At 45.1% G+C, this 18,662-nt stretch overlaps 1 protein-coding gene across 4 annotated transcripts; it reads left to right on the top strand.

Moving 5' to 3' along the window:
• Positions 1-12,914, top strand: LOC121569014 (transmembrane protein 184B). Of its 4 annotated transcripts, XM_041879598.2 has the most exons (11): positions 1-252; positions 390-430; positions 2,492-2,728; positions 3,740-3,905; positions 9,316-9,406; positions 9,615-9,690; positions 9,784-9,875; positions 10,258-10,427; positions 10,579-10,773; positions 11,194-11,220; positions 11,603-12,914. In XM_041879598.2, the coding sequence occupies exons 3-11, from the start codon at positions 2,492-2,494 to the stop codon at positions 11,827-11,829; spliced, it is 1,281 nt and encodes a 426-aa protein (XP_041735532.1). In that variant the 5' UTR covers positions 1-252; positions 390-430; the 3' UTR covers positions 11,830-12,914. The 4 variants fall into 4 exon arrangements, with proteins under 4 accessions (XP_041735532.1, XP_041735531.1, XP_041735529.1 ...); XM_041879597.2 differs by having other exon boundaries at positions 1-430; XM_041879595.2 differs by having other exon boundaries at positions 1-426.
• The last annotated feature ends 5,748 nt before the right edge of the window (positions 12,915-18,662 follow it).

Consider the following 18,662-nt stretch of genomic DNA (forward strand, 5'->3'; position numbering starts at 1 on the left):
AGTTCCGCTATCCTGCTACTGTAAAATCCTAGCGTAGTGAATCGCTGGGAGAGGTACAGGGAAATAACGGAGCCGAATTCACGAGCGTTCCCGGATAGTGTTATTTTGAAATTATAGTGACTGAATACAGTTTATCTACATGAGATGGACTATTAGTACAGACAAAAGTTTTTATTTGCCTCGGCTTTGAAGAGTTTGCGAGCAGCTACCTAACTAGCTATGCTAACGTTAGCTAGCGAGCTAGATAAAACTGTAAACATGGTTTAAATTGGTCGCTCACTTGACGTTATATTGCAGTAATTAAAATGTAGTATGAATTATTATTTTATCAATGTGTGCCTGCCGTAGCTAATAACGTATATGATACATTTATGCTTGGATTCAAACAGCCGCAGTGTGTGCACACATCAAACAACTGCAGCAAAGGCAGGTAAGCCACCGCTCGCGCTGTGTTTTTGTGTTCGGAATGGATGGATAGAAACAGTGTTTCCAAACGAACGACGAATGTAGGTTTCGCTTGCTGACATAGCTGTAAATTCAGCTCCTGTTTTCACTTTGTTGTACAATGACCATTGTCATAATGAAATCATCCATAAAGAGGTTTTTGGTAGCCTTTTTTTCTCATATGAAAATGGGCAGCTGCTATTGTTTTAATGTTTTTTCATGTAGTCTTTGCATGGAAATTATTTTGTTATTCATTTATTCTCACTACAACACACTAGATTATCCTTAGTATGTTAAGCCTTTGGTATACCTGGAGAGGAAAACTGCAGAAATGTGGCGCTTGTCTCATTTTGGCATCAATGTCAAAAAGCCTATGTTGGATGACTGATAGGATTTAGGTCAAAGTACAATAGATGTTATGAAATGCACCCTCAGGTTCAGTCAGCATGAATTGATGGAGTGTCTCTATGAATTCTCTGGTCATTGAACCAAACGAAATGCACCAGACATGGCTCGCAATTTGAACTGAACAGCAGTATACCTCATCAAAATAACATGTTTGCTGTTTTTTAGAAGCCATCAATATTGACTAATACTTTCATTCTTTACTACTGTCTCAAACCTTTCCCCTTTTCTTGAATAATAAAGCATTTGTTTCATGGGAAAATCACATTATAAACCTAATAGGCATTCATTCTCTAGGCCTATAGAGAATAGACCTACATATTGCTGATATTCAACCTCAATAGTCATCAGTCAATAGTCTATGCTTATCATGAACCAATAGTTTCTTGAGAAACCCTACTTGAGGGAAACGAGTGTGACACTCAAATGTAACTGTCTCCTCAAAGGTAAAGCATACAGCAGGCTTTGTCAAGCAGCGTGAGTCACCCATGGCCACGGCCTGCCTATATTTAGCCATGCGTATGAATTGAATCCTCTTTTTAAAACAGTTTTATTCTGAATGATTAGGTTATTGCCATCATTGGACTCCAGACTGATGCATCTAGTGATCACATTACCTAGTGAGCATCACTAATGCCTGGATTGAGTACAAGGGTGTGGAGAATCTTCCGTCCTTCTTTCTAATGTTCACTTAGCCTACAGTTTTCAATTAGAAAAATGCTGTCTGGCTACTCTGCAAGAAGTCAGTATTACAGACCTAATGAGCAATATGTGTCAGTCACCTTACTGACTTTTAGAATTGATAATGTGCTGCTGACGGCTAAAAACCCAAACCAACCTCATACATGTTTGAATGTTCACCATTTTTCTTTCTTTCAATTAATTCCTCTCATATTAGCTATCATTTACATTTTAGTCATTTAGCAGACGCTCTTATCCAGAGCGACTTACAGGAGCAATTAGGGTTAAGTGCCTTACTCAAGGGCACATCGACAGATTTTTCACCTATTTGGCTCGGGGATTAGAACCAGCGACCTTTCGTTTACTAGCACAACGCTCTTAACCACTAAGCTACCTGCCGCCCCATATGTCCCACTGGCACTGGCAATGATAAACCCAGTCTGTCCTTCAGTCTGCTCCATAGAGATTTATTTGTGTGTATTTGTGGCTCTCCTACACTCTACCTTGCTCTCCTCAAACCAGGAGGAGAGGAGAAGGAGAATTTGGGTCAGTGGGCCCTCAGCCCATGTCACGCTAATTCGCTGTGTCTGACTGATTCACTCTGTCCTTGTGTTCTCTCTCAACTTCCATCCCCCTCTCCCTCACTCAGCTCCTTCTGATTCCCCTCATTCTCTCTCCTCTCTATATCTGATTTTCTCTGTCCACTAGGATGTTAGTTTCAGCTTTAATTGTTCAATTGAATAAAGTAGTAGGTTTTTATTGGTATGCCCGAGACAACCATCCATGTGTGATGTGTTCGATAACCTTGAAAGAAACTAGGGTTTTGGTCCCTTGGAAGGCACACTGTTCCTTAATGGAGCTCCACCTTTTCTACATATTTAGCTACTTTTGTTAATGTGATTGTGAATATCCGGAAAACCCGAAGCCCACCATATCCCCCTGTTGTCTCCCTCCTCTCCAGATGATGGAGGAGCTGTGGCGACGTGGCATGCCCCTGTCAGATCGAATGGAAAATGACTCCCCAGCAGATATGGCCCCAGGGTCCCCGACCACAGCGGCCCCGTCAGGCTCCAATGCCTCCTGGGTGCCAGAGGCCCCCCTGGTGACCCCTGAGGAACCCTACTTCCTCATGACCTCCACTGCCCAGACCGTGTCAGGGTTCTTTGTCTGGACAGCCCTGCTAATAACCTGCCACCAGGTAAGGGGCTAGTGAACTCTTTCTCACACACACACACTCCTATCTATATTTTTCTGTATGCTACATCTAACATATGCTTCAACTGTGTGTACTCTAATCATATATTAGTGTGGTCTCCCTGCTGCATAAGATGGATGCCTAGTGCCTATAGTAGTTTTCTCAGTATGCACAAATCAAATTGCAGATAGAAGCTGCAGAAGCATATCAAGGCATCCCTTCAGATTCCTCACGCCTGCCAAGTCCAGGTTGGTTATGCACTCTGGAACACAGCCAGCGTGGAACACCTCAGGCTGTTCAGCCATGATGAAGTAGTTGTGGCAGGTCTTCAAAGATCTTCAAATATGTAGTCATGTTGTCTACAGACCAATATAACCTGCTGTAGGTTCAGAGCTACTGAAAGGCCCAGGTTAATGATTCCTCTCAATTGAGAGCAGGGCTGTTGCCTAGCAACAAAGCTGGGTACAGTGCTCTCTGTGTGCAAGCACCCTACTGTTTGTTATTTTACCAAAGGTGTGTGTGCCCAGGCCAGGAAAGGTGATAGGTGTAGCATTGTGTAAGTGGGAACCTGGGACAGGGGGACAGATGAAGTTGACAAAAGGTACTGATGACAGAGCCTGCTCGTCAAAATGGAAAAACGCAACACAGATCCACTCATCACACAAACACACGCACACACGATGTTGACTGCTCTCCCCAGGATGTGGGCAGGACCACAAAGTCACAGTCACAGAGCCCTGGTGAAAACACATTGATTTCATGAGACACTTGATTCAGCTAGCCCATTTTTAGCTAGCTCACGTTGACAGAGCTGTGGTCCCTCTCAGGGAGAAGGAGGCTGTTGAATATTCAAACACAATTACCCTCCTTTCACTCCATTGTCTTTTTAACTGTCACGTTTATAGTTTTTAAATTGTTCTCCTACAATGAAGTACATTATAATCTAGCCAGGTCCTTTAGGAGCTTTGAGATTAAATGTGTCTTTCTCCCCATCTGCATTTCTCCCTTTGACAGATCTACATGCACCTGCGCTACTACAGCTCTCCCAATGAGCAGAGGCACATAGTTCGCATCCTCTTCATCGTTCCCATCTACGCCTTCGACTCGTGGCTCAGCCTCCTCTTCTTCACTAACGAAGAGTACTACGTCTACTTTGACACCGTCCGCGACTGCTACGAAGGTGAGAGCCTAACCCTATCCTTCCCACCCTGTCAATGGTGTATGAGGATATAGACAGATATGACATGTATTACTATTACCTGTTAAAATAGTGTTTTTTAAATGTATTGGCATGACTAGAGTGCCTTGAGAAACATAAAATACATACAAGTACATTTGTTTTAGAGAGAAGAGATACTGTGGTTATATACACTATAACAGTATACACACTATATACAGTGTTGGTCCCAGAATATCCCAGAAATGTTCCATATGTACAAAAACGGTATTTCTCTTAAATTTTGTGCACAAATTTGTTTACATCCCTGTTAGTGAGCATTTCTCCTTTGCCAAGATAATCCATCCACCTGACAGGTGTGGCATATCAAGAAGCTGATTAAACAGCATGATCAATACACTGGTGCGCCTTTTGCTGGGGACAAAAGGCCACTCTAAAATGTCACACAACACAATGCCACAGATGTCTCAAGTTTTGAGGGAGCTTGCAATTGGCATGGTGACTGGAGGAATGTCCACCACAGGTGTTGCCAGAGAGTTTAATGTTAATTTTTCTACCATAAGCCGTCGCCAATGTCGTTTTAGAGAATTTAGCAGTACGTCCAACCGGCCTCACAACTGCAGACCACGTGTATGGCGTCGTGTGGGCGAGCGGTTTACTGATGTGAACAGAGTGCCCCATTGTGGCGGTGGGGTTATGGTAAGGGCAGGCATAAGCTATGGACAACAAACCCAATTGCATTTTAAGAATGGCAATTTTAATGCACAGAGACACCGTGACGAGATCCTGAGGCCCATTTTTTAAAGGTATCTGTAACCAACAGATGCATATCTGTATTCCCAGTCATGTGAAATCCATAGATTAGGGCCTAATTTATTTATTTAAATTGACTGATTTCCTTATATGAACTGTAACTCAGTAAAATCATTGAAATTGTTGCATGTTGTGTTTTATTTTTGTTCAGTATACATTTAAATAGAGCTGTGATAGACATGGTTTGTGTTCTGTTGCTCATTCTGCTGGTCTATGGTTTGATGTTGCAATGGAAAAAAGTATTTGCACTAAGCACATGTGCATTCCGTTGTTTGCAGTACACTGTTAAGGCCAAAACCTTTCTGCTGTGCTACTACATGTTCTGTATTTTTTAAAGCAATATCACACACGTGTGTCTGTGTGTCTTCAACTTGCAGCGGGCAGACAAGTTTGCTATCAGTCAGAATGCGCGTCAGCGTTTCATATTTTTCCCTACCCTCGCCCCGCTTGTTAGATATTATGCACGTTGATAGTTTGATACCAAACGCCCTTGCCATTTGATTTATCATGGTAGGAGGCAGCAGCAGTCTGAATGATCAGACTGAAACAGAGAAGTGAAAGTGATCAGGTGAAATTATGAAGCGAGTGGACAGAGAAATACAGCTTCACTCTATCCAATCAGAGCAACAGGATCAACATACAGCCCACCCTTTTCTTTACAGACAGGCAAACTGGCCAGTTGAGTTATTTAGACCACGTAGCACCTCACTTGACTGACATGAGAAAGATGCGTGCTGGCACTCAAATTTATTAATTTATTAGATCATGGATAATTAAAAAAAATACTCTGATCAAATCGTATCCATAAAATGTCCCATATCCGTTATGATACTAGTTTTGTCTGACTACTCGGCACACCTCTAGCAGGCAGACACTGGAAGAAGTTTCTGATTGACAGAGGAGGGCTTTTCGTTTTTTTGTGGGACTGAAAATAAAATGCCAGGAATGTAAAATAACATTATTAACCGGTTCCCATGCTTTTAAAATAACGTTTCTGTTCCGGAGAAGTATAGATCACTTTCGTTCCCGGTTCTGATTCTATTCCTTGAAAAATGTCCTTCTTTTCCGGTTTTCAGTTCTGTTCCCTGAACCGATTCCAACCCCTGGTCCGTAGAAACGAGTGTGTGGGAATCTGTTCTGTCCCCAGTGACAGATGGCCTTTGCGGTCTCTCTGCCTTTACGATAGTGGCCATATTTGTTCTCTTGTTGTTTCCAAGGCCTGCTGGGATTGCTGGGGTGGGGAAGCCTGTTCCCTAGCAACAGTATGCAAACGACTGAAGCCTTGAGAAGAGCTTTAGAAACGACTCACTTATGAACAGATAAATCGTCTGGCTGTTCTGTACCAGCCGGCTGTATCTCAACAGAAGTAACAACAACAGAAAATTGGCATCAGCATTTTGTTACAGTGGTTACATAATACAGACACCCCTGTAAAAGTAGGTGGTGTGCGCCTTGGTTACCGGTCTCTGTCATCAAATTATGCCTGACAAACTCTATTGTAGGTACAATGTACAACCCTATGTATGTTTGGGGGGAAAGGGGGACCTCCGTTTAGAAGTGCTCAGTGCGAAGGTGTGCTCAATGCATGAACGAGTGCTTTGCGCTGCACACTTTGTCTACCCTGTGTCAAAGAGTGTTGTGTGAGTCTACGGTGCGTGAGAGAATGCTGTGTGTGTGTGTGTGTGTGCTGGGAGCGCAGGGATTGACGGCAGGGGAGCTGACAGCTCGGCCAGGCTGCACACAGTGGGCTCTCCCTGCCCAGCACATGGCACACCGCACGGGCAGCAGCTGTGGCCCCAGGGCTCCACACTGCTAAATATAGAGAGGGCCCCAGTGCTGTCATACAGTTACACACTCTCTCTCTCTCACACATACACACACACACACACACACACACACACACACACACAGAAAAGTACATACACACTAATGCACACTGATGTTGTGTATTTATACATGCATGCTTGCACACATTCGAACAGCAGAACAGGAGAAAGAGAAGCAAAGCTTCAGGGTTGAGTCGTCCTGTAGTTGCTTCACCACCCTCAAATTAGCATGGACTGAACACCTGGGACAGCAGCTGAAACCACATTCCTCCCAGTCAATGACACCAATAACAGTGTTCAGAGCCAAAGGAGAGACAGAGAGAAGTCCTGCAGACTCTTCTGCCCCGACGAACTGGAAGTGATTCAGTCTGACTGGAGAGGATAGTCTCTGTCAACTCTCCGTCTGTCCCGGGGAGTCGGGACCCACCACTGTGCTCTGTTCATTTGAAACAATTTATTTAATTTCCAAAGCAATTGAAATCTCTATTAACCATTCAAATCTCTTAGCTCTGTGAAATACACGTTGTCACACACAGACACAGTGGGGGAGAGTAGCTTTGTGTGTGCACACGGGGGGACAGAGCGATGTTGATCCAAGCTAGAATGGAGGGCGGTTTAGCCGGAGGCCATTGGGGACAATGACTCAGTCTCCCATCTCGTTTTGCTTTCTGCACTGGCCCATGCTCTGACACCGCACATAAAATCAAATCAAATTTTATTGGCCACATGCGCCGAATACAACAGGTGCAGACATTACAGTGAAATGATTACTTACAGCCCTTAACCAACAGTGCATTTATTTTTAATAAAGTAAAATAAAACAACAACAAAAAAGTTTGAGTAAAATAAAATAACAGTAGGGAGGCTATATATACAGGGGGGTACCGGTGCAGAGTCAATGTGCGGGGGCACCGGCTAGTTGAGGTAGTTGAAGTAATATGTACATGTGGGTAGAGTTAAAGTGACTATGCATAAATAATTAACAGAGTAGCAGCAGCGTAAAAAGATGGGGTGGGGGTGGGGTGGGGGGCAGTGCAAATAGTCTGGGTAGCCATGATTAGCTGTTCAGGAGTCTTATGGCTTGGGGGTAGAAGCTGTTGAGAAGTCTTTTGGACCTAGACTTGGCACTCCGGTACCGCTTGCCGTGCGGTAGCAGAGAAAACAGTCTATGACTAGGGTGGCTGGAGTCTGACAATTTTGAGGGCCTTCCTCTGACACCGCCTGGTATTGAGGTCCTGGATGGCAGGAAGCTTGGCCCCATTGATGTACTGGGCCGTACGCACTACCCTCTGTAGTGCCTTGCGGTCGGAGGCCAAGCAGTTGCCATACCAGGCGGTGACGCAACCAGTCAGGATGCTCTCGATGGTGCAGCTGTAGAATTTTTTGAGGATCTGAGGACCCATGCCAAATCTTTTCAGTCTCCTGAGGGGGAATAGGCTTTGTCGTGCCCTCTTCACGACTGTCTTGGTGTGTTTGGACCATGATAGTTTGTTGGTGATGTGGACACCAAGGAACTTGAAGCTCTCAACCTGTTCCACTACAGCCCTGTCGATGAGAATGGGGGCGTGCTCAGTCCTCTTCTTTTTCCTGTAGTCCACAATCATCTCCTTTGTTTTGGTCACGTTGAGGGAGAGGTTGTTATCCTGGCACCACACGGCCAGGTCTCTGACCTCCTCCCTATAGGCTGTCTCATCATTGTCGTTGATCAGGCCTACCACTGTTCTGTCGTCGGCAAACTTAATGATGGTGTTGGAGTCGTGCCTGGCCATGCAGTCATGGGTGAACAGGGAGTACAGGAGGGGACTGAGCACGCACCCCTGAGGGGCCCCCGTGTTGAGGATCAGTGTGGCAGATGTGTTGTTACCTACCCTTACCACCTGGGGGCGGCCCGTCAGGAAGTACAGGATCCAGTTGCAGAGGGAGGTGTTTAGTCCCAGGATCCTTAGCTTAGTGATGAGCTTTGAGTCCACTATGGTGTTGAATACTGAGCTGTAGTCAATGAATAGCATTCTCACGTAGGTGTTCCTCTTGTCCAGGTGGGAAAGGGCAGTGTGGAGTGCAATAGAGATTGCATCATCTGTGGATCTGTTGGGGCGGCATGCAAATTGGAGTGGGTCTAGGGTTTCTGGGATAATGGTTTTGATGTGAGCCATGACCAGCCTTTCAAAGCACTTCATGGCTACAGACGTCAGTGCTACGGGTCGGTAGTCATTTAGGCAGGTTATCTTAGGGTCCTTGGGCACGGGGACTATGGTGGTCTGCTTGAAACATGTTGGTATTACAGACTCAGTCAGGGACATGTTGAAAATGTCAGTGAAGACACTTGCCAGTTGGTCAGCACATACTCGGAGTACACGTCCTGGTAATCCGTCTGGCCCTGCGGCCTTGTGAATGTTGACCTGCTTAAAAGTCTTACTCACATCGGCTACGGAGAGCGTGATCACATAGTCATCCGGATTCATCTCATGGGAAATGGGGACCAAGGCCGTAATACTGTAGAGAGGAACATGGCCAATGCCTCTAGGTGGAACATGTTTACTTCTGTGTGTGTTATTGTGTTCTTTCTCGTACATGTTTCTGGGTTCTCAAGGGATACTGTTTTGAGTCCAACCAGACCAAACACACACAGACAGACGGATGGGGGATTGATTTTGGATATGAAAGCTTTGCTGGGTTAACCAAAAGACGGCTGTAGTTGCATAGTGGCAACTACCCCCATATTCTCTCAACTCTCGGACACTGCTTACATGTGTTTGTGTGTGTTTCCTCTGCAGCATTTGTGATCTACAACTTCCTCAGCCTGTGTTATGAGTACCTTGGAGGGGAGAGTGCCATCATGGCTGAGATCAGAGGAAAGCCCATTGAGTGAGTCTCTCTATTATCACTCTTTGTCCTCTTATAATAAATAAATAAAAGACAATTAATGTATAATCCAAGAATTTCATTCAAACATCCCACAACTGCAGAATAGTAATGTGTATCAATACTTTATTGTATGGTTTGAACCTCTTTTCATACCATTTGGATCTTGAGGAGACAGACTACCAAATGCTTGTGTCTTGGCTGTCTACAGGTCCAGCTGTGTGTATGGCACCTGTTGTCTCTGGGGCAGGACTTACTCCATTGGGTTCCTCCGATTCTGCAAACAGGTATTGTGAAAGCTTTCTTCTCACACGTTATTTGTGAGCAACCCTTACATATGAGCACAGAGTTGTTACAGCATTACAATCTCTCGCTCTCAGGCCACTCTACAGTTCTGTGTGGTGAAGCCTCTGATGGCCATGATCACTGTCATCCTGCAGGCCTTTGGGAAGTACAGAGATGGAGACTTCAAGTACGTAGGGCTATGGGACACTGTCACTCATTCTACTCTATATTATATCAGAGTATATGCTTAACCTCTGTTGACCTCAAAGTTAATTGGTTCAAAAGCCACAGAGGATTAATGTTTGTCTATAATATCTACTACTGTTCTGTATGGACAGTTGAAATGTTATTTGTTTGTTCTCACAGATGTTTTTTTACATTTACACTAGTCTGGCTGTAAATCTGTTTTCACCGAAATGTCGGTGTTGTAGTTATCAACCATCTCAGACTAGGAATTATATTACTTAATCTCTAAGACAAGACTGTGCTAAGACATCCCTATGTGTTGACACTGTTCTGATCGCTGGCTGTGCCTCTCTCTCTCGCTTTCTTCCCCTCTTCCCCCCCAGTGTGGCCAGTGGGTACCTGTATGTGACCATCATCTATAACTTCTCTGTCAGCCTGTCTCTCTACGCCCTCTTCCTCTTCTACTTCGCCACCCGCGACCTGCTGGTCCCCTACAACCCCATGCTCAAGTTCTTCATGGTCAAGTCTGTCATCTTCCTCTCATTCTGGCAGGGTAAGGAGACCTCTCTCGATCGACACACACACAATGTATCATAGATAATGCTGCATCCAAGTGTGCTGACCCTCTCTCCCAGATAATACACACAATGTGATTTGACAGTACTCTGATCCTCCTTCCTGTCTTTCTCTCTCCGGGGGATAAGGTATGCTGCTGGCCATCCTGGAGAAGTGTGGAGCCATCCCTAAAATCAACTCTCCCGAAGTGTCAGTGGGGGAGGGCACGGTCGCTGCCAGCTACCAGAACTTTATCATCTGCATTGAGATGTTCTTTGCCGCTGTGGCCCTGCGCCACGCCTTTACCTACAAGGTCTACATGGACAAGAGGCTGGATTCCTACGGTAAGAATGCAGAGATAGAGGGACTATCCATGCAGATTAGAGATAAAACTGGAATGTTTTAAGTAAAAATAAATCAAGTCATCACTAGCAAATTAGTGTGTATTCCTTACTAAACGACACATGCAGTTGCTTATGTTTCTGGAACTGTGTTCAGTGAGGATTCAGGACACTCTGGTTGTCCATGGTTTCTCTCAAGTTCATTTCAGTGACTTTGTTCCACTGACCTGCTCTCTCTCTCTACATTGTTCTGGTTTTTTACTCTATTTTTATTTTGTTGAATCCCTTTTATCTTCCATCTCTTCCTTATTCTCCTGTTTTGTTCTCTCCCCTTCTCCTTTTTGATTGTTCAATATTCATCCTTGTATATTTTCTGATGTCCCTCTGTATCTTTATCCCTCTCTCTTTGTGCTGCACTATAAGGGTCATTTCCTATTTATGGACAGTACGGTAGGTCTACTACTTTCGGGTTGACTCCATTTCTGTGATGTGCTCATATTTTGTTCTATTATTTTTAACTGTTTCTGAGATATAGAGTTTAATTTTGTACAAACAATTTATTTTGAGCATCCTCAGTGCTGTCATATGTGTATTGCCATTATTGTACAGTATGTGCTGCTTTTATCAATGTATTATTTTGTGGTGTGTATGAGTTCTCCCCCTGCAATGCATTAGGAGCTCCACTGCCTGTTGCTGTCTTTTTGGTTCAGTAGCTTTGTGATCCTCCATTTTGTTTACTCATGGCATTCAGGTTGCTCACTGTATGGTTCCACTCTTCCTTCCATTATCCCTCATCCTCCCTCTTCCATCTATTTCCATCCTCTCCCGGCAGGTCGCTGCGCCCCAATGAAGAGCATCTCCAGCAGTCTGAAGGAGACCATGAACCCCGGTGACATGGTGCAGGACGCCATCCACAACTTCTCCCCGGCCTACCAGCAGTACACACAGCAGTCCACCCTAGAGCAGCGCGGGGGTGCGCCTGTGTCCCGCAGCCACAGCAACCTCAGCACCCGCGACAACGAGAAGACTCTGCTGCTCAGCTCCGACGATGAGTTCTGAGCCGCCCTACACACCGACCGGTGGTACTACTGAAGGGGTGGAGAGGGGAGGGGCTTTATGGACTCTACTATAGTGCCGTACCAAATCGACAGGCTTGAGTCCTTTGGCTGATCCACTTCATTGCATACATGTACATAGTACTCATATACTCAGTCTATATTGACAATACAAGCAACCTACTACATAGAGGTCCATTGCCACATACCACTGCCAATATGGATCAATACAGATACACACACACGTGCATGTACCATTCCCAAGTCTCTTCAGGCTGTGTGTTAACACTACAAAGGCCTACCACACAGAGAAACACTCACCAACGTGCGTGCCATTGACATGAGTGCCATTGAAATATTGTCAATCATACAGCGTCCTCCATTTTGATTTAATTGGACATGATTTCTCATCCCTTCTCACCCTCCTGTCAGCTCTGCCTCTTGCTGAAATGTTGCCAAATAGAGGGAGATCCCGCTTGGTCAGCAGGACCCTCTCTAACTAAAGGTTTAGATTTCAGAGTGATTTGGATAAGACACTCTAAGGGACCCCTAAATCACTGAGTTGTATATTTTGATGTTTATTGACCTGATGGTATATTTCTCATTTTAAACTAATCTATTATGAAGGGAGGTTATTATTATATTATGTGTGTTTGCGTATGAGTGTGTTGGCATGAACAGGAAGGTACAGTGAGGATAATATATATTTTTTTTGGGGGGGTCATTCGGGGTGTCTCCCGGAATGTTATTGTTGTTGTCATATTGAGGGAACAGCTGTTGACAGAGGTTTGGTGTGTAAAGAGGACCGGGCTTCTCAGCAAAACTGGACCCGGCCGCAGCAGACAGGATTAGAATCCCGTAATTGGGGCATTATGTGCGGCACAGATCAGGCATGTTTTTACCGTCACGTTGGTCTAGCGGTCATATCGCGCCGAACTGCGCATGTGCATGCCGTCAAATCAAAGGCACGAAAATGAAAACGTGTCAGTTTGTTACTTTCACGAGGTTGGAGTAATAACATGTTCAACTACTTAAGACATTGGCTCGAATCTAGGTTGTGTCTTTAGATTGAGAAAATAAACTACTAAGGAAGAATATCACTGTTCTCATTGACGTCTCAAACCTCAGCCTGGTCTGTTTCGCAGGCGTTCCTGGAAGTCTTGCAATGTTGCACCTCTGGGTTTAGAAACTCTGTGGTGACGTTGTCAAGGGTATCGGTAAATGTAATGTATCGTGAACAAGCAATTCTTCCCCCTGGTGGCAGGAGGCAGAGCGATTTCCAACCCAGCCACTGGGAGGAGCCTGTTGAGCAGAAATACATTTCCTTTGAATACATAGGCAAGGCTTGGCTATCTTCAGCATTAATATACCACAGTTATGCCTGAATATACCTGCTTTCTTCATCATGGCTGTTTTCTTGCCTTGTTAGGGTTGCTATGTTTTTGCTCAGTGTCACTAGCCTCCTCGTTGCTTTTCCCTTTGAGAGGTATTTTTGCCGAAGACAACACACATAAACAGACAATTTTGAAACGTTTTACTCATGAAACCCCATCTCACTGCACTGTCAATTCCAAAGCTGTAGTTTTATTAAAGAAGTAAATAGGAACACTACCCATATTTTAATACCTGAGTGAAGTGTATTTTCTACAGCAGGGGGTTCTTAAACTTTTTCATCTCGAAACCCAAATTAGAAATGTACCGTCCTCCCGTGACTCAAATCTTCCTCCAACGACCCAAATTTAGAAGAAATAGTGTGTTATTATAGCTGTATTCTCACAACTAGCGACCCACCTATCACATGCCCAGGGCCCACTTCGGGTTAAAGAACCCTGGTCTACAGTAACGGGAGAGTCCAATAAATATATTTCATAGGTTTGAATGTTGAGTATAGGCTACTCAACTGATTGTTTTAATGATGCGCCCTATGCTGTGTCTTTTGATTAAAATGAATATATTATTCCTGAAAAGACAGGATATTGTATATAAAGTTGAACTAGATAATGGAATATGTTTATTGATGCGTATAACAATGATACAACTCAGAATGCTTAGTTTTGTACCGTCTTTGTTCCATATTCCTTATATTATTGTGTTTCATATTTTTGTGTTCATTTGTATATTGGTATTATGCTTTATAGATTCTGATGCTATTTTTTTGCCTTTGTGGTGTTCAAACAACCGCAAAATAAAAAACAGACAAAATAACATGTCTCCTCCCCTTCATCTACACTGATTGAAGCTGATTTTAACAAATTATATCAATAAGGGATCATAGATGTCTCCTGGATTCACCTGGCCAGTGTATGTCATGGAAAGAGCAAGTATTCCTATTGTTTTGTACACTCCGTGTAGAGGTCCTGGATGGCAGGGAGCTCAGCCCCAGTGCATCCGAACCCCCCTCTGTAGCACCATGCGATCGAGGGCAGTGTTGTTGCCATACCAAGCAGTGATGCAGCCAGTCAAAATGCTCTCAATGGAGCAGCTGTAGAACTTTTGGAGGATTTGAGGGTCCATGCTAAACTTTTTCAACCTCCTGAGGGGGATGAGGCGCTGTCGATCCTTCTTCACGACTGTGCGTGTGTGTGGACCATTTTAAGTGCTAAGTGATTTGGACCCCGAGGAACTTGAAGCTCTCGACCTGCTCCACTGCAAAATGTTCTGATTTTGAGGATGGGGGCGTGCTCACCCCCCCATTTCCTGTAGTCCACGATCAGCTCCTTGGCCTTACTGATGTAGAGGGAGAGGTTGTTGTCCTGGCACCACACTGCAAGGTCACTGACCTCCTACCTGTAGGCTGTCTCATCTTCACCGGTGCTCAGGCCTACCCCCGTCATGTCTTCAGCAAACTTGATGATGGTGTTGGAGTCGTGCGTGGGCCGCAGTCGTGGGTGAACAGGGAGTACAGGTAGGGACTAAGCACACACCCCTGTGGGGTCCCCGTGTTGAGGTTCAGCGTGGCGTAGGTGATGTTGCTTACCCTCACTATCTTCGGTCGGCCCGTAAGGAAGTCCAGGATCCAGTTACAGAGGGAGGTGTTCAGTCCCAGGGTCTTGAGCTTGGAGGGGACAATGATGTTGAACGCTGAGCTATAGTCAATGAGCAGCATTCTCACATAGGTATTCCTCTTATCTAGGTGGGTGAGGGCAGTGTGGAGTGCAATTGAGATTGCGTTGTCTATGGATCTGTTGGGGCGGTATGCAAATTGGAGTGTGTCTGGGATGATGGAGTTGATGTACAGTTGAAGTCGGAAGTTTACATACACTTAGGTTGGAGTCATTAAAACTCGTTTTTCAACCACTCCACAAATTTCTTGTTAACAAACTATAGTTTTGGCAAGTCAGTTAGGACATCTACTTTGTGCATGACACAAGTAATTTTTCCAACAATTGTTTAAAGACAGATTATTTCACTTATAATTCACTGTATCACAATTCCAGTGGGTCAGAAGTTTACATACACTAAGTTGACTGTGCCTTTAAACAGCTTGGAAAATTCCAGGAAAGGATGTCATGGCTTTAGAAGCTTCTGATAGGCTAATTGACACCATTTGAGTCAATTGGAGGTGTACCTGTGGATGTATTTCAAGGCCTACCTTCAAACTCAGTGCCTCTTTGCTTGACATAATGGGAAAATCAAAAGAAATCAGCCAAGACCTCAGAAAATTAATTGTAGACCTCCACAAGTCTGGTTCATCCTTGGGAGGAATTTCCAAACGCCTGAAGGTACCACGTTCATCTGTACAAACAATAGTACGCAAGTATAAACACCATGGGACCATGCAGCCGTCATACCACTCAGGAAGGAGATGCGTTCTGTCTCCTAGAGATGAACGTACTTTGGTGCGAGAAGTGCAAATCAATCCCAGAACAAAAGCAAAGGACCTTATGAAGATGCTGGAGGAAACCGGCACAAAAGTATCTCAAATCAAATCAAATCAAATCAAATTTTATTGGTCACATGCGCCGAATACAACAGGTGCAGACATTACAGTGAAATGCTTACTTACAGCCCTTAACCAACAGTGCATTTATTTTAAACAAAAAAGTAAGAATAAAACAACAACAAAAAAGTGTTGAGAAAAAAAGAGCAGAAGTAAAAATAAAGTGACAGTAGGGAGGCTATATATACAATAGAATAAAGTGACAGTAGGGAGGCTATATATACAGGGGGGTACCGTTGCATAGTCAATGTGCGGGGGCACCGGCTAGTTGAGGTAGTTGAGGTAATATGTACGGCTAGTTGAGGTAGTTGAGGTAATATGTACATGTGGGTAGAGTTAAAGTGACTATGCATAAATACTTAACAGAGTAGCAGCAGCGTAAAAAGTATGGGGTGGGGGGGCAGTGCAAATAGTCCGGGTAGCCATGATTAGCTGTTCAGGAGTCTTATGGCTTGGGGGTAGAAGCTGTTGAGAAGTCTTTTGGACCTAGACTTGGCACTCCGGTACCGCTTGCCGTGCGGTAGCAGAGAGAACAGTCTATGACTAGGGTGACTGGAGTCTTTGACAATTTTGAGGGCCTTCCTCTGACACCGCCTGGTATAGAGGTCCTGGATGGCAGGGAGCTTTGCCCCTGTGATGTACTGGGCCGTACGCACTACCCTCTGTAGTGCCTTGCGGTCAGAGGCCAAGCAGTTGCCATACCAGGCGGTGATGCAACCAGTCAGGATGCTCTCGATGGTGCAGCTGTAGAATTTTTTGAGGATCTGAGGACCCATGCCAAATCTTTTTAGTCTCCTGAGGGGGAATAGGCTTTGTCGTGCCCTCTTCACGACTGTCTTGGTGTGTTTGGACCATGATAGTTCGTTGGTGATGTGGACACCAAGGAACTTGAAGCTCTCAACCTGTTCCACTACAGCCCCGTCGATGAGAATGGGGGCGTGCTCAGTCCTCTTTTTTTCCTGTAGTCCACAATCATCTCCTTTGTCTTGGTCACGTTGAGGGAGAGGTTGTTGTCCTGGCACCACACGGCCAGATCTCTGACCTCCTCCCTATAGGCTGTCTCATCGTTGTCGGTGATCAGGCCTACCACTGTTGTGTCGTCGGCAAACTTAATGATGGTGTTGGAGTCGTGCCTGGCCATGCAGTCATGGGTGAACAGAGAGTACAGGAGGGGACTGAGCACGCACCCCTGAGGGGCCCCCGTGTTGAGGATCAGTGTGACAGATGTGTTGTTACCTACCCTTACTACCTGGGGGCGGCCCGTCAGGAAGTCCAGGATCCAGTTGCAGAGGGAGGTGTTTAGTCCCAGGATCCTTAGCTTAGTGATGAGCTTTGAGGGCACTATGGTGTTGAATGCTGAGCTGTAGTCAATGAATAGCATTCTCACGTAGGTGTTCCTCTTGTCCAGGTGGGAAAGGGCAGTGTGGAGTGCGATAGAGATTGCATCATCTGTGGATCTGTTGGGGCGGTATGCAAATTGGAGTGGGTCTAGGGTTTCTGGGATTATGCTGTTGATGTGAGCCATGACCAGTCTTTCAAAGCACTTCATGGCTACAGACGTCAGTGCCACGGGTCGGTAGTCATTTAGGCAGGTTATCTTAGAGTTCTTGGGCACGGGGACTATGGTGGTCTGCTTGAAACATGTTGGTATTACAGACTCAGTCAGGGACATGTTGAAAATGTCAGTGAAGACACTTGCCAGTTGGTCAGCACATGCTCGGAGTACACGTCCTGGTAATCCGTCTGGCCCTGCGGCCTTGTGAATGTTGACCTGCTTAAAAGTCTTACTCACATTGGCTACGGAGAGCGTGATCACATAGTCGTCCGGAACAGCTGGTGCTCTCATGCATGCTTCAGTGTTGCTTGCCTCGAAGCGAGCATAGAAGTGGTTTAGCTCGTCTGGTAGGCTTGTGTCACTGGGCAGCTCGCGGCTGTGCTTCCCTTTGTAGTCTGTAATAGTTTTCAAGCCCTGCCACATCCGACGAGCGTCAGAGCCAGTGTAGTATGATTCAATCTTAGACCTGTATTGACTCTTTGCCTGTTTGATGGTTCGTCGGAGGTCATAGCGGGATTTCTTATAAGCGTCCGGGTTAGAGTCCCGTTCCTTGAAAGCGGCAGCTCTACCCTTTAGCTCAGTGCGGATGTTTCCTGTAATCCATGGCTTCTGGTTGGGGTATGTACGTACGGTCACTGTGGGGGACGACATCATCGATGCACTTATTGATGAAGCCAGTGACTGATGTGGTGTACTCCTCAATGCTGTCTGAAGAATCCCGGAACATGTTCCAGTCTGTGCTAGCAAAACAGTCCTGTAGCTTAGCATCTGCGTCATCTGACCACTTTTTTATTAGCCGAATCACTGGTGCTTCCTGCTTCAGTTTTTGCTTATAAGCAGGAATCAGGAGGATAGAGTTATGGTCAGATTTGCCAAATGGAGGGCGAGGGAGAGCTTTGTATGCGTCTCTGTGTGTGGAGTAAAGGTGGTCTAGAGTTTTTTCCCCTCTGGTTGCACATTTAACATGCTGGTAGAAATTAGGTAGAACGGATTTAAGTTTCCCTGCATTAAAGTCCCCTGCTACTAGGAGCGCTGCATCTGGATGAGCGTTTTCCTGTTGATTAATGGCCTTGTACAACTCATTCAGTGCAATCTTAATGCCAGCATTGGTTTGTGGTGGTAAATAGACAGCTATGAAAAATATAGATGAAAACTCTCTTGGTAAATAGTGTGGTCTACAGCTTATCATAAGATACTCTACCTCAGGCGAGCAAAACCTCGAGACTTCCTTAGTATTTGATTTTGTGCACCAGCTGTTGTTTACAAATATACAGAGACCGCCACCCCTCGTCTTACCCGAGTCTGCCGTTCTGTCCTGCCGATGTAGCGTATAGCCTGCTAG

This window comes from Coregonus clupeaformis, unplaced genomic scaffold (genome assembly GCF_020615455.1).
Source record: "Coregonus clupeaformis isolate EN_2021a unplaced genomic scaffold, ASM2061545v1 scaf1336, whole genome shotgun sequence".
Taxonomy (NCBI): domain Eukaryota; kingdom Metazoa; phylum Chordata; class Actinopteri; order Salmoniformes; family Salmonidae; genus Coregonus; species Coregonus clupeaformis.

What these genes read in the sequence shown, in the direction of transcription:
- LOC121569014 (XM_041879595.2), top strand. Translation starts at nt 361, where the DNA reads ATGATACATTTATGCTTGGATTCAAACAGCCGCAGTGTGTGCACACAT. An exon ending in TGCTAATAACCTGCCACCAG is followed by an intron (nt 2,729 to 3,739) that starts GTAAGGGGCTAG and finishes TCCCTTTGACAG; the next exon opens with ATCTACATGCACCTGCGCTA. An exon ending in CGTCCGCGACTGCTACGAAG is followed by an intron (nt 3,906 to 9,315) that starts GTGAGAGCCTAA and finishes TTTCCTCTGCAG; the next exon opens with CATTTGTGATCTACAACTTC.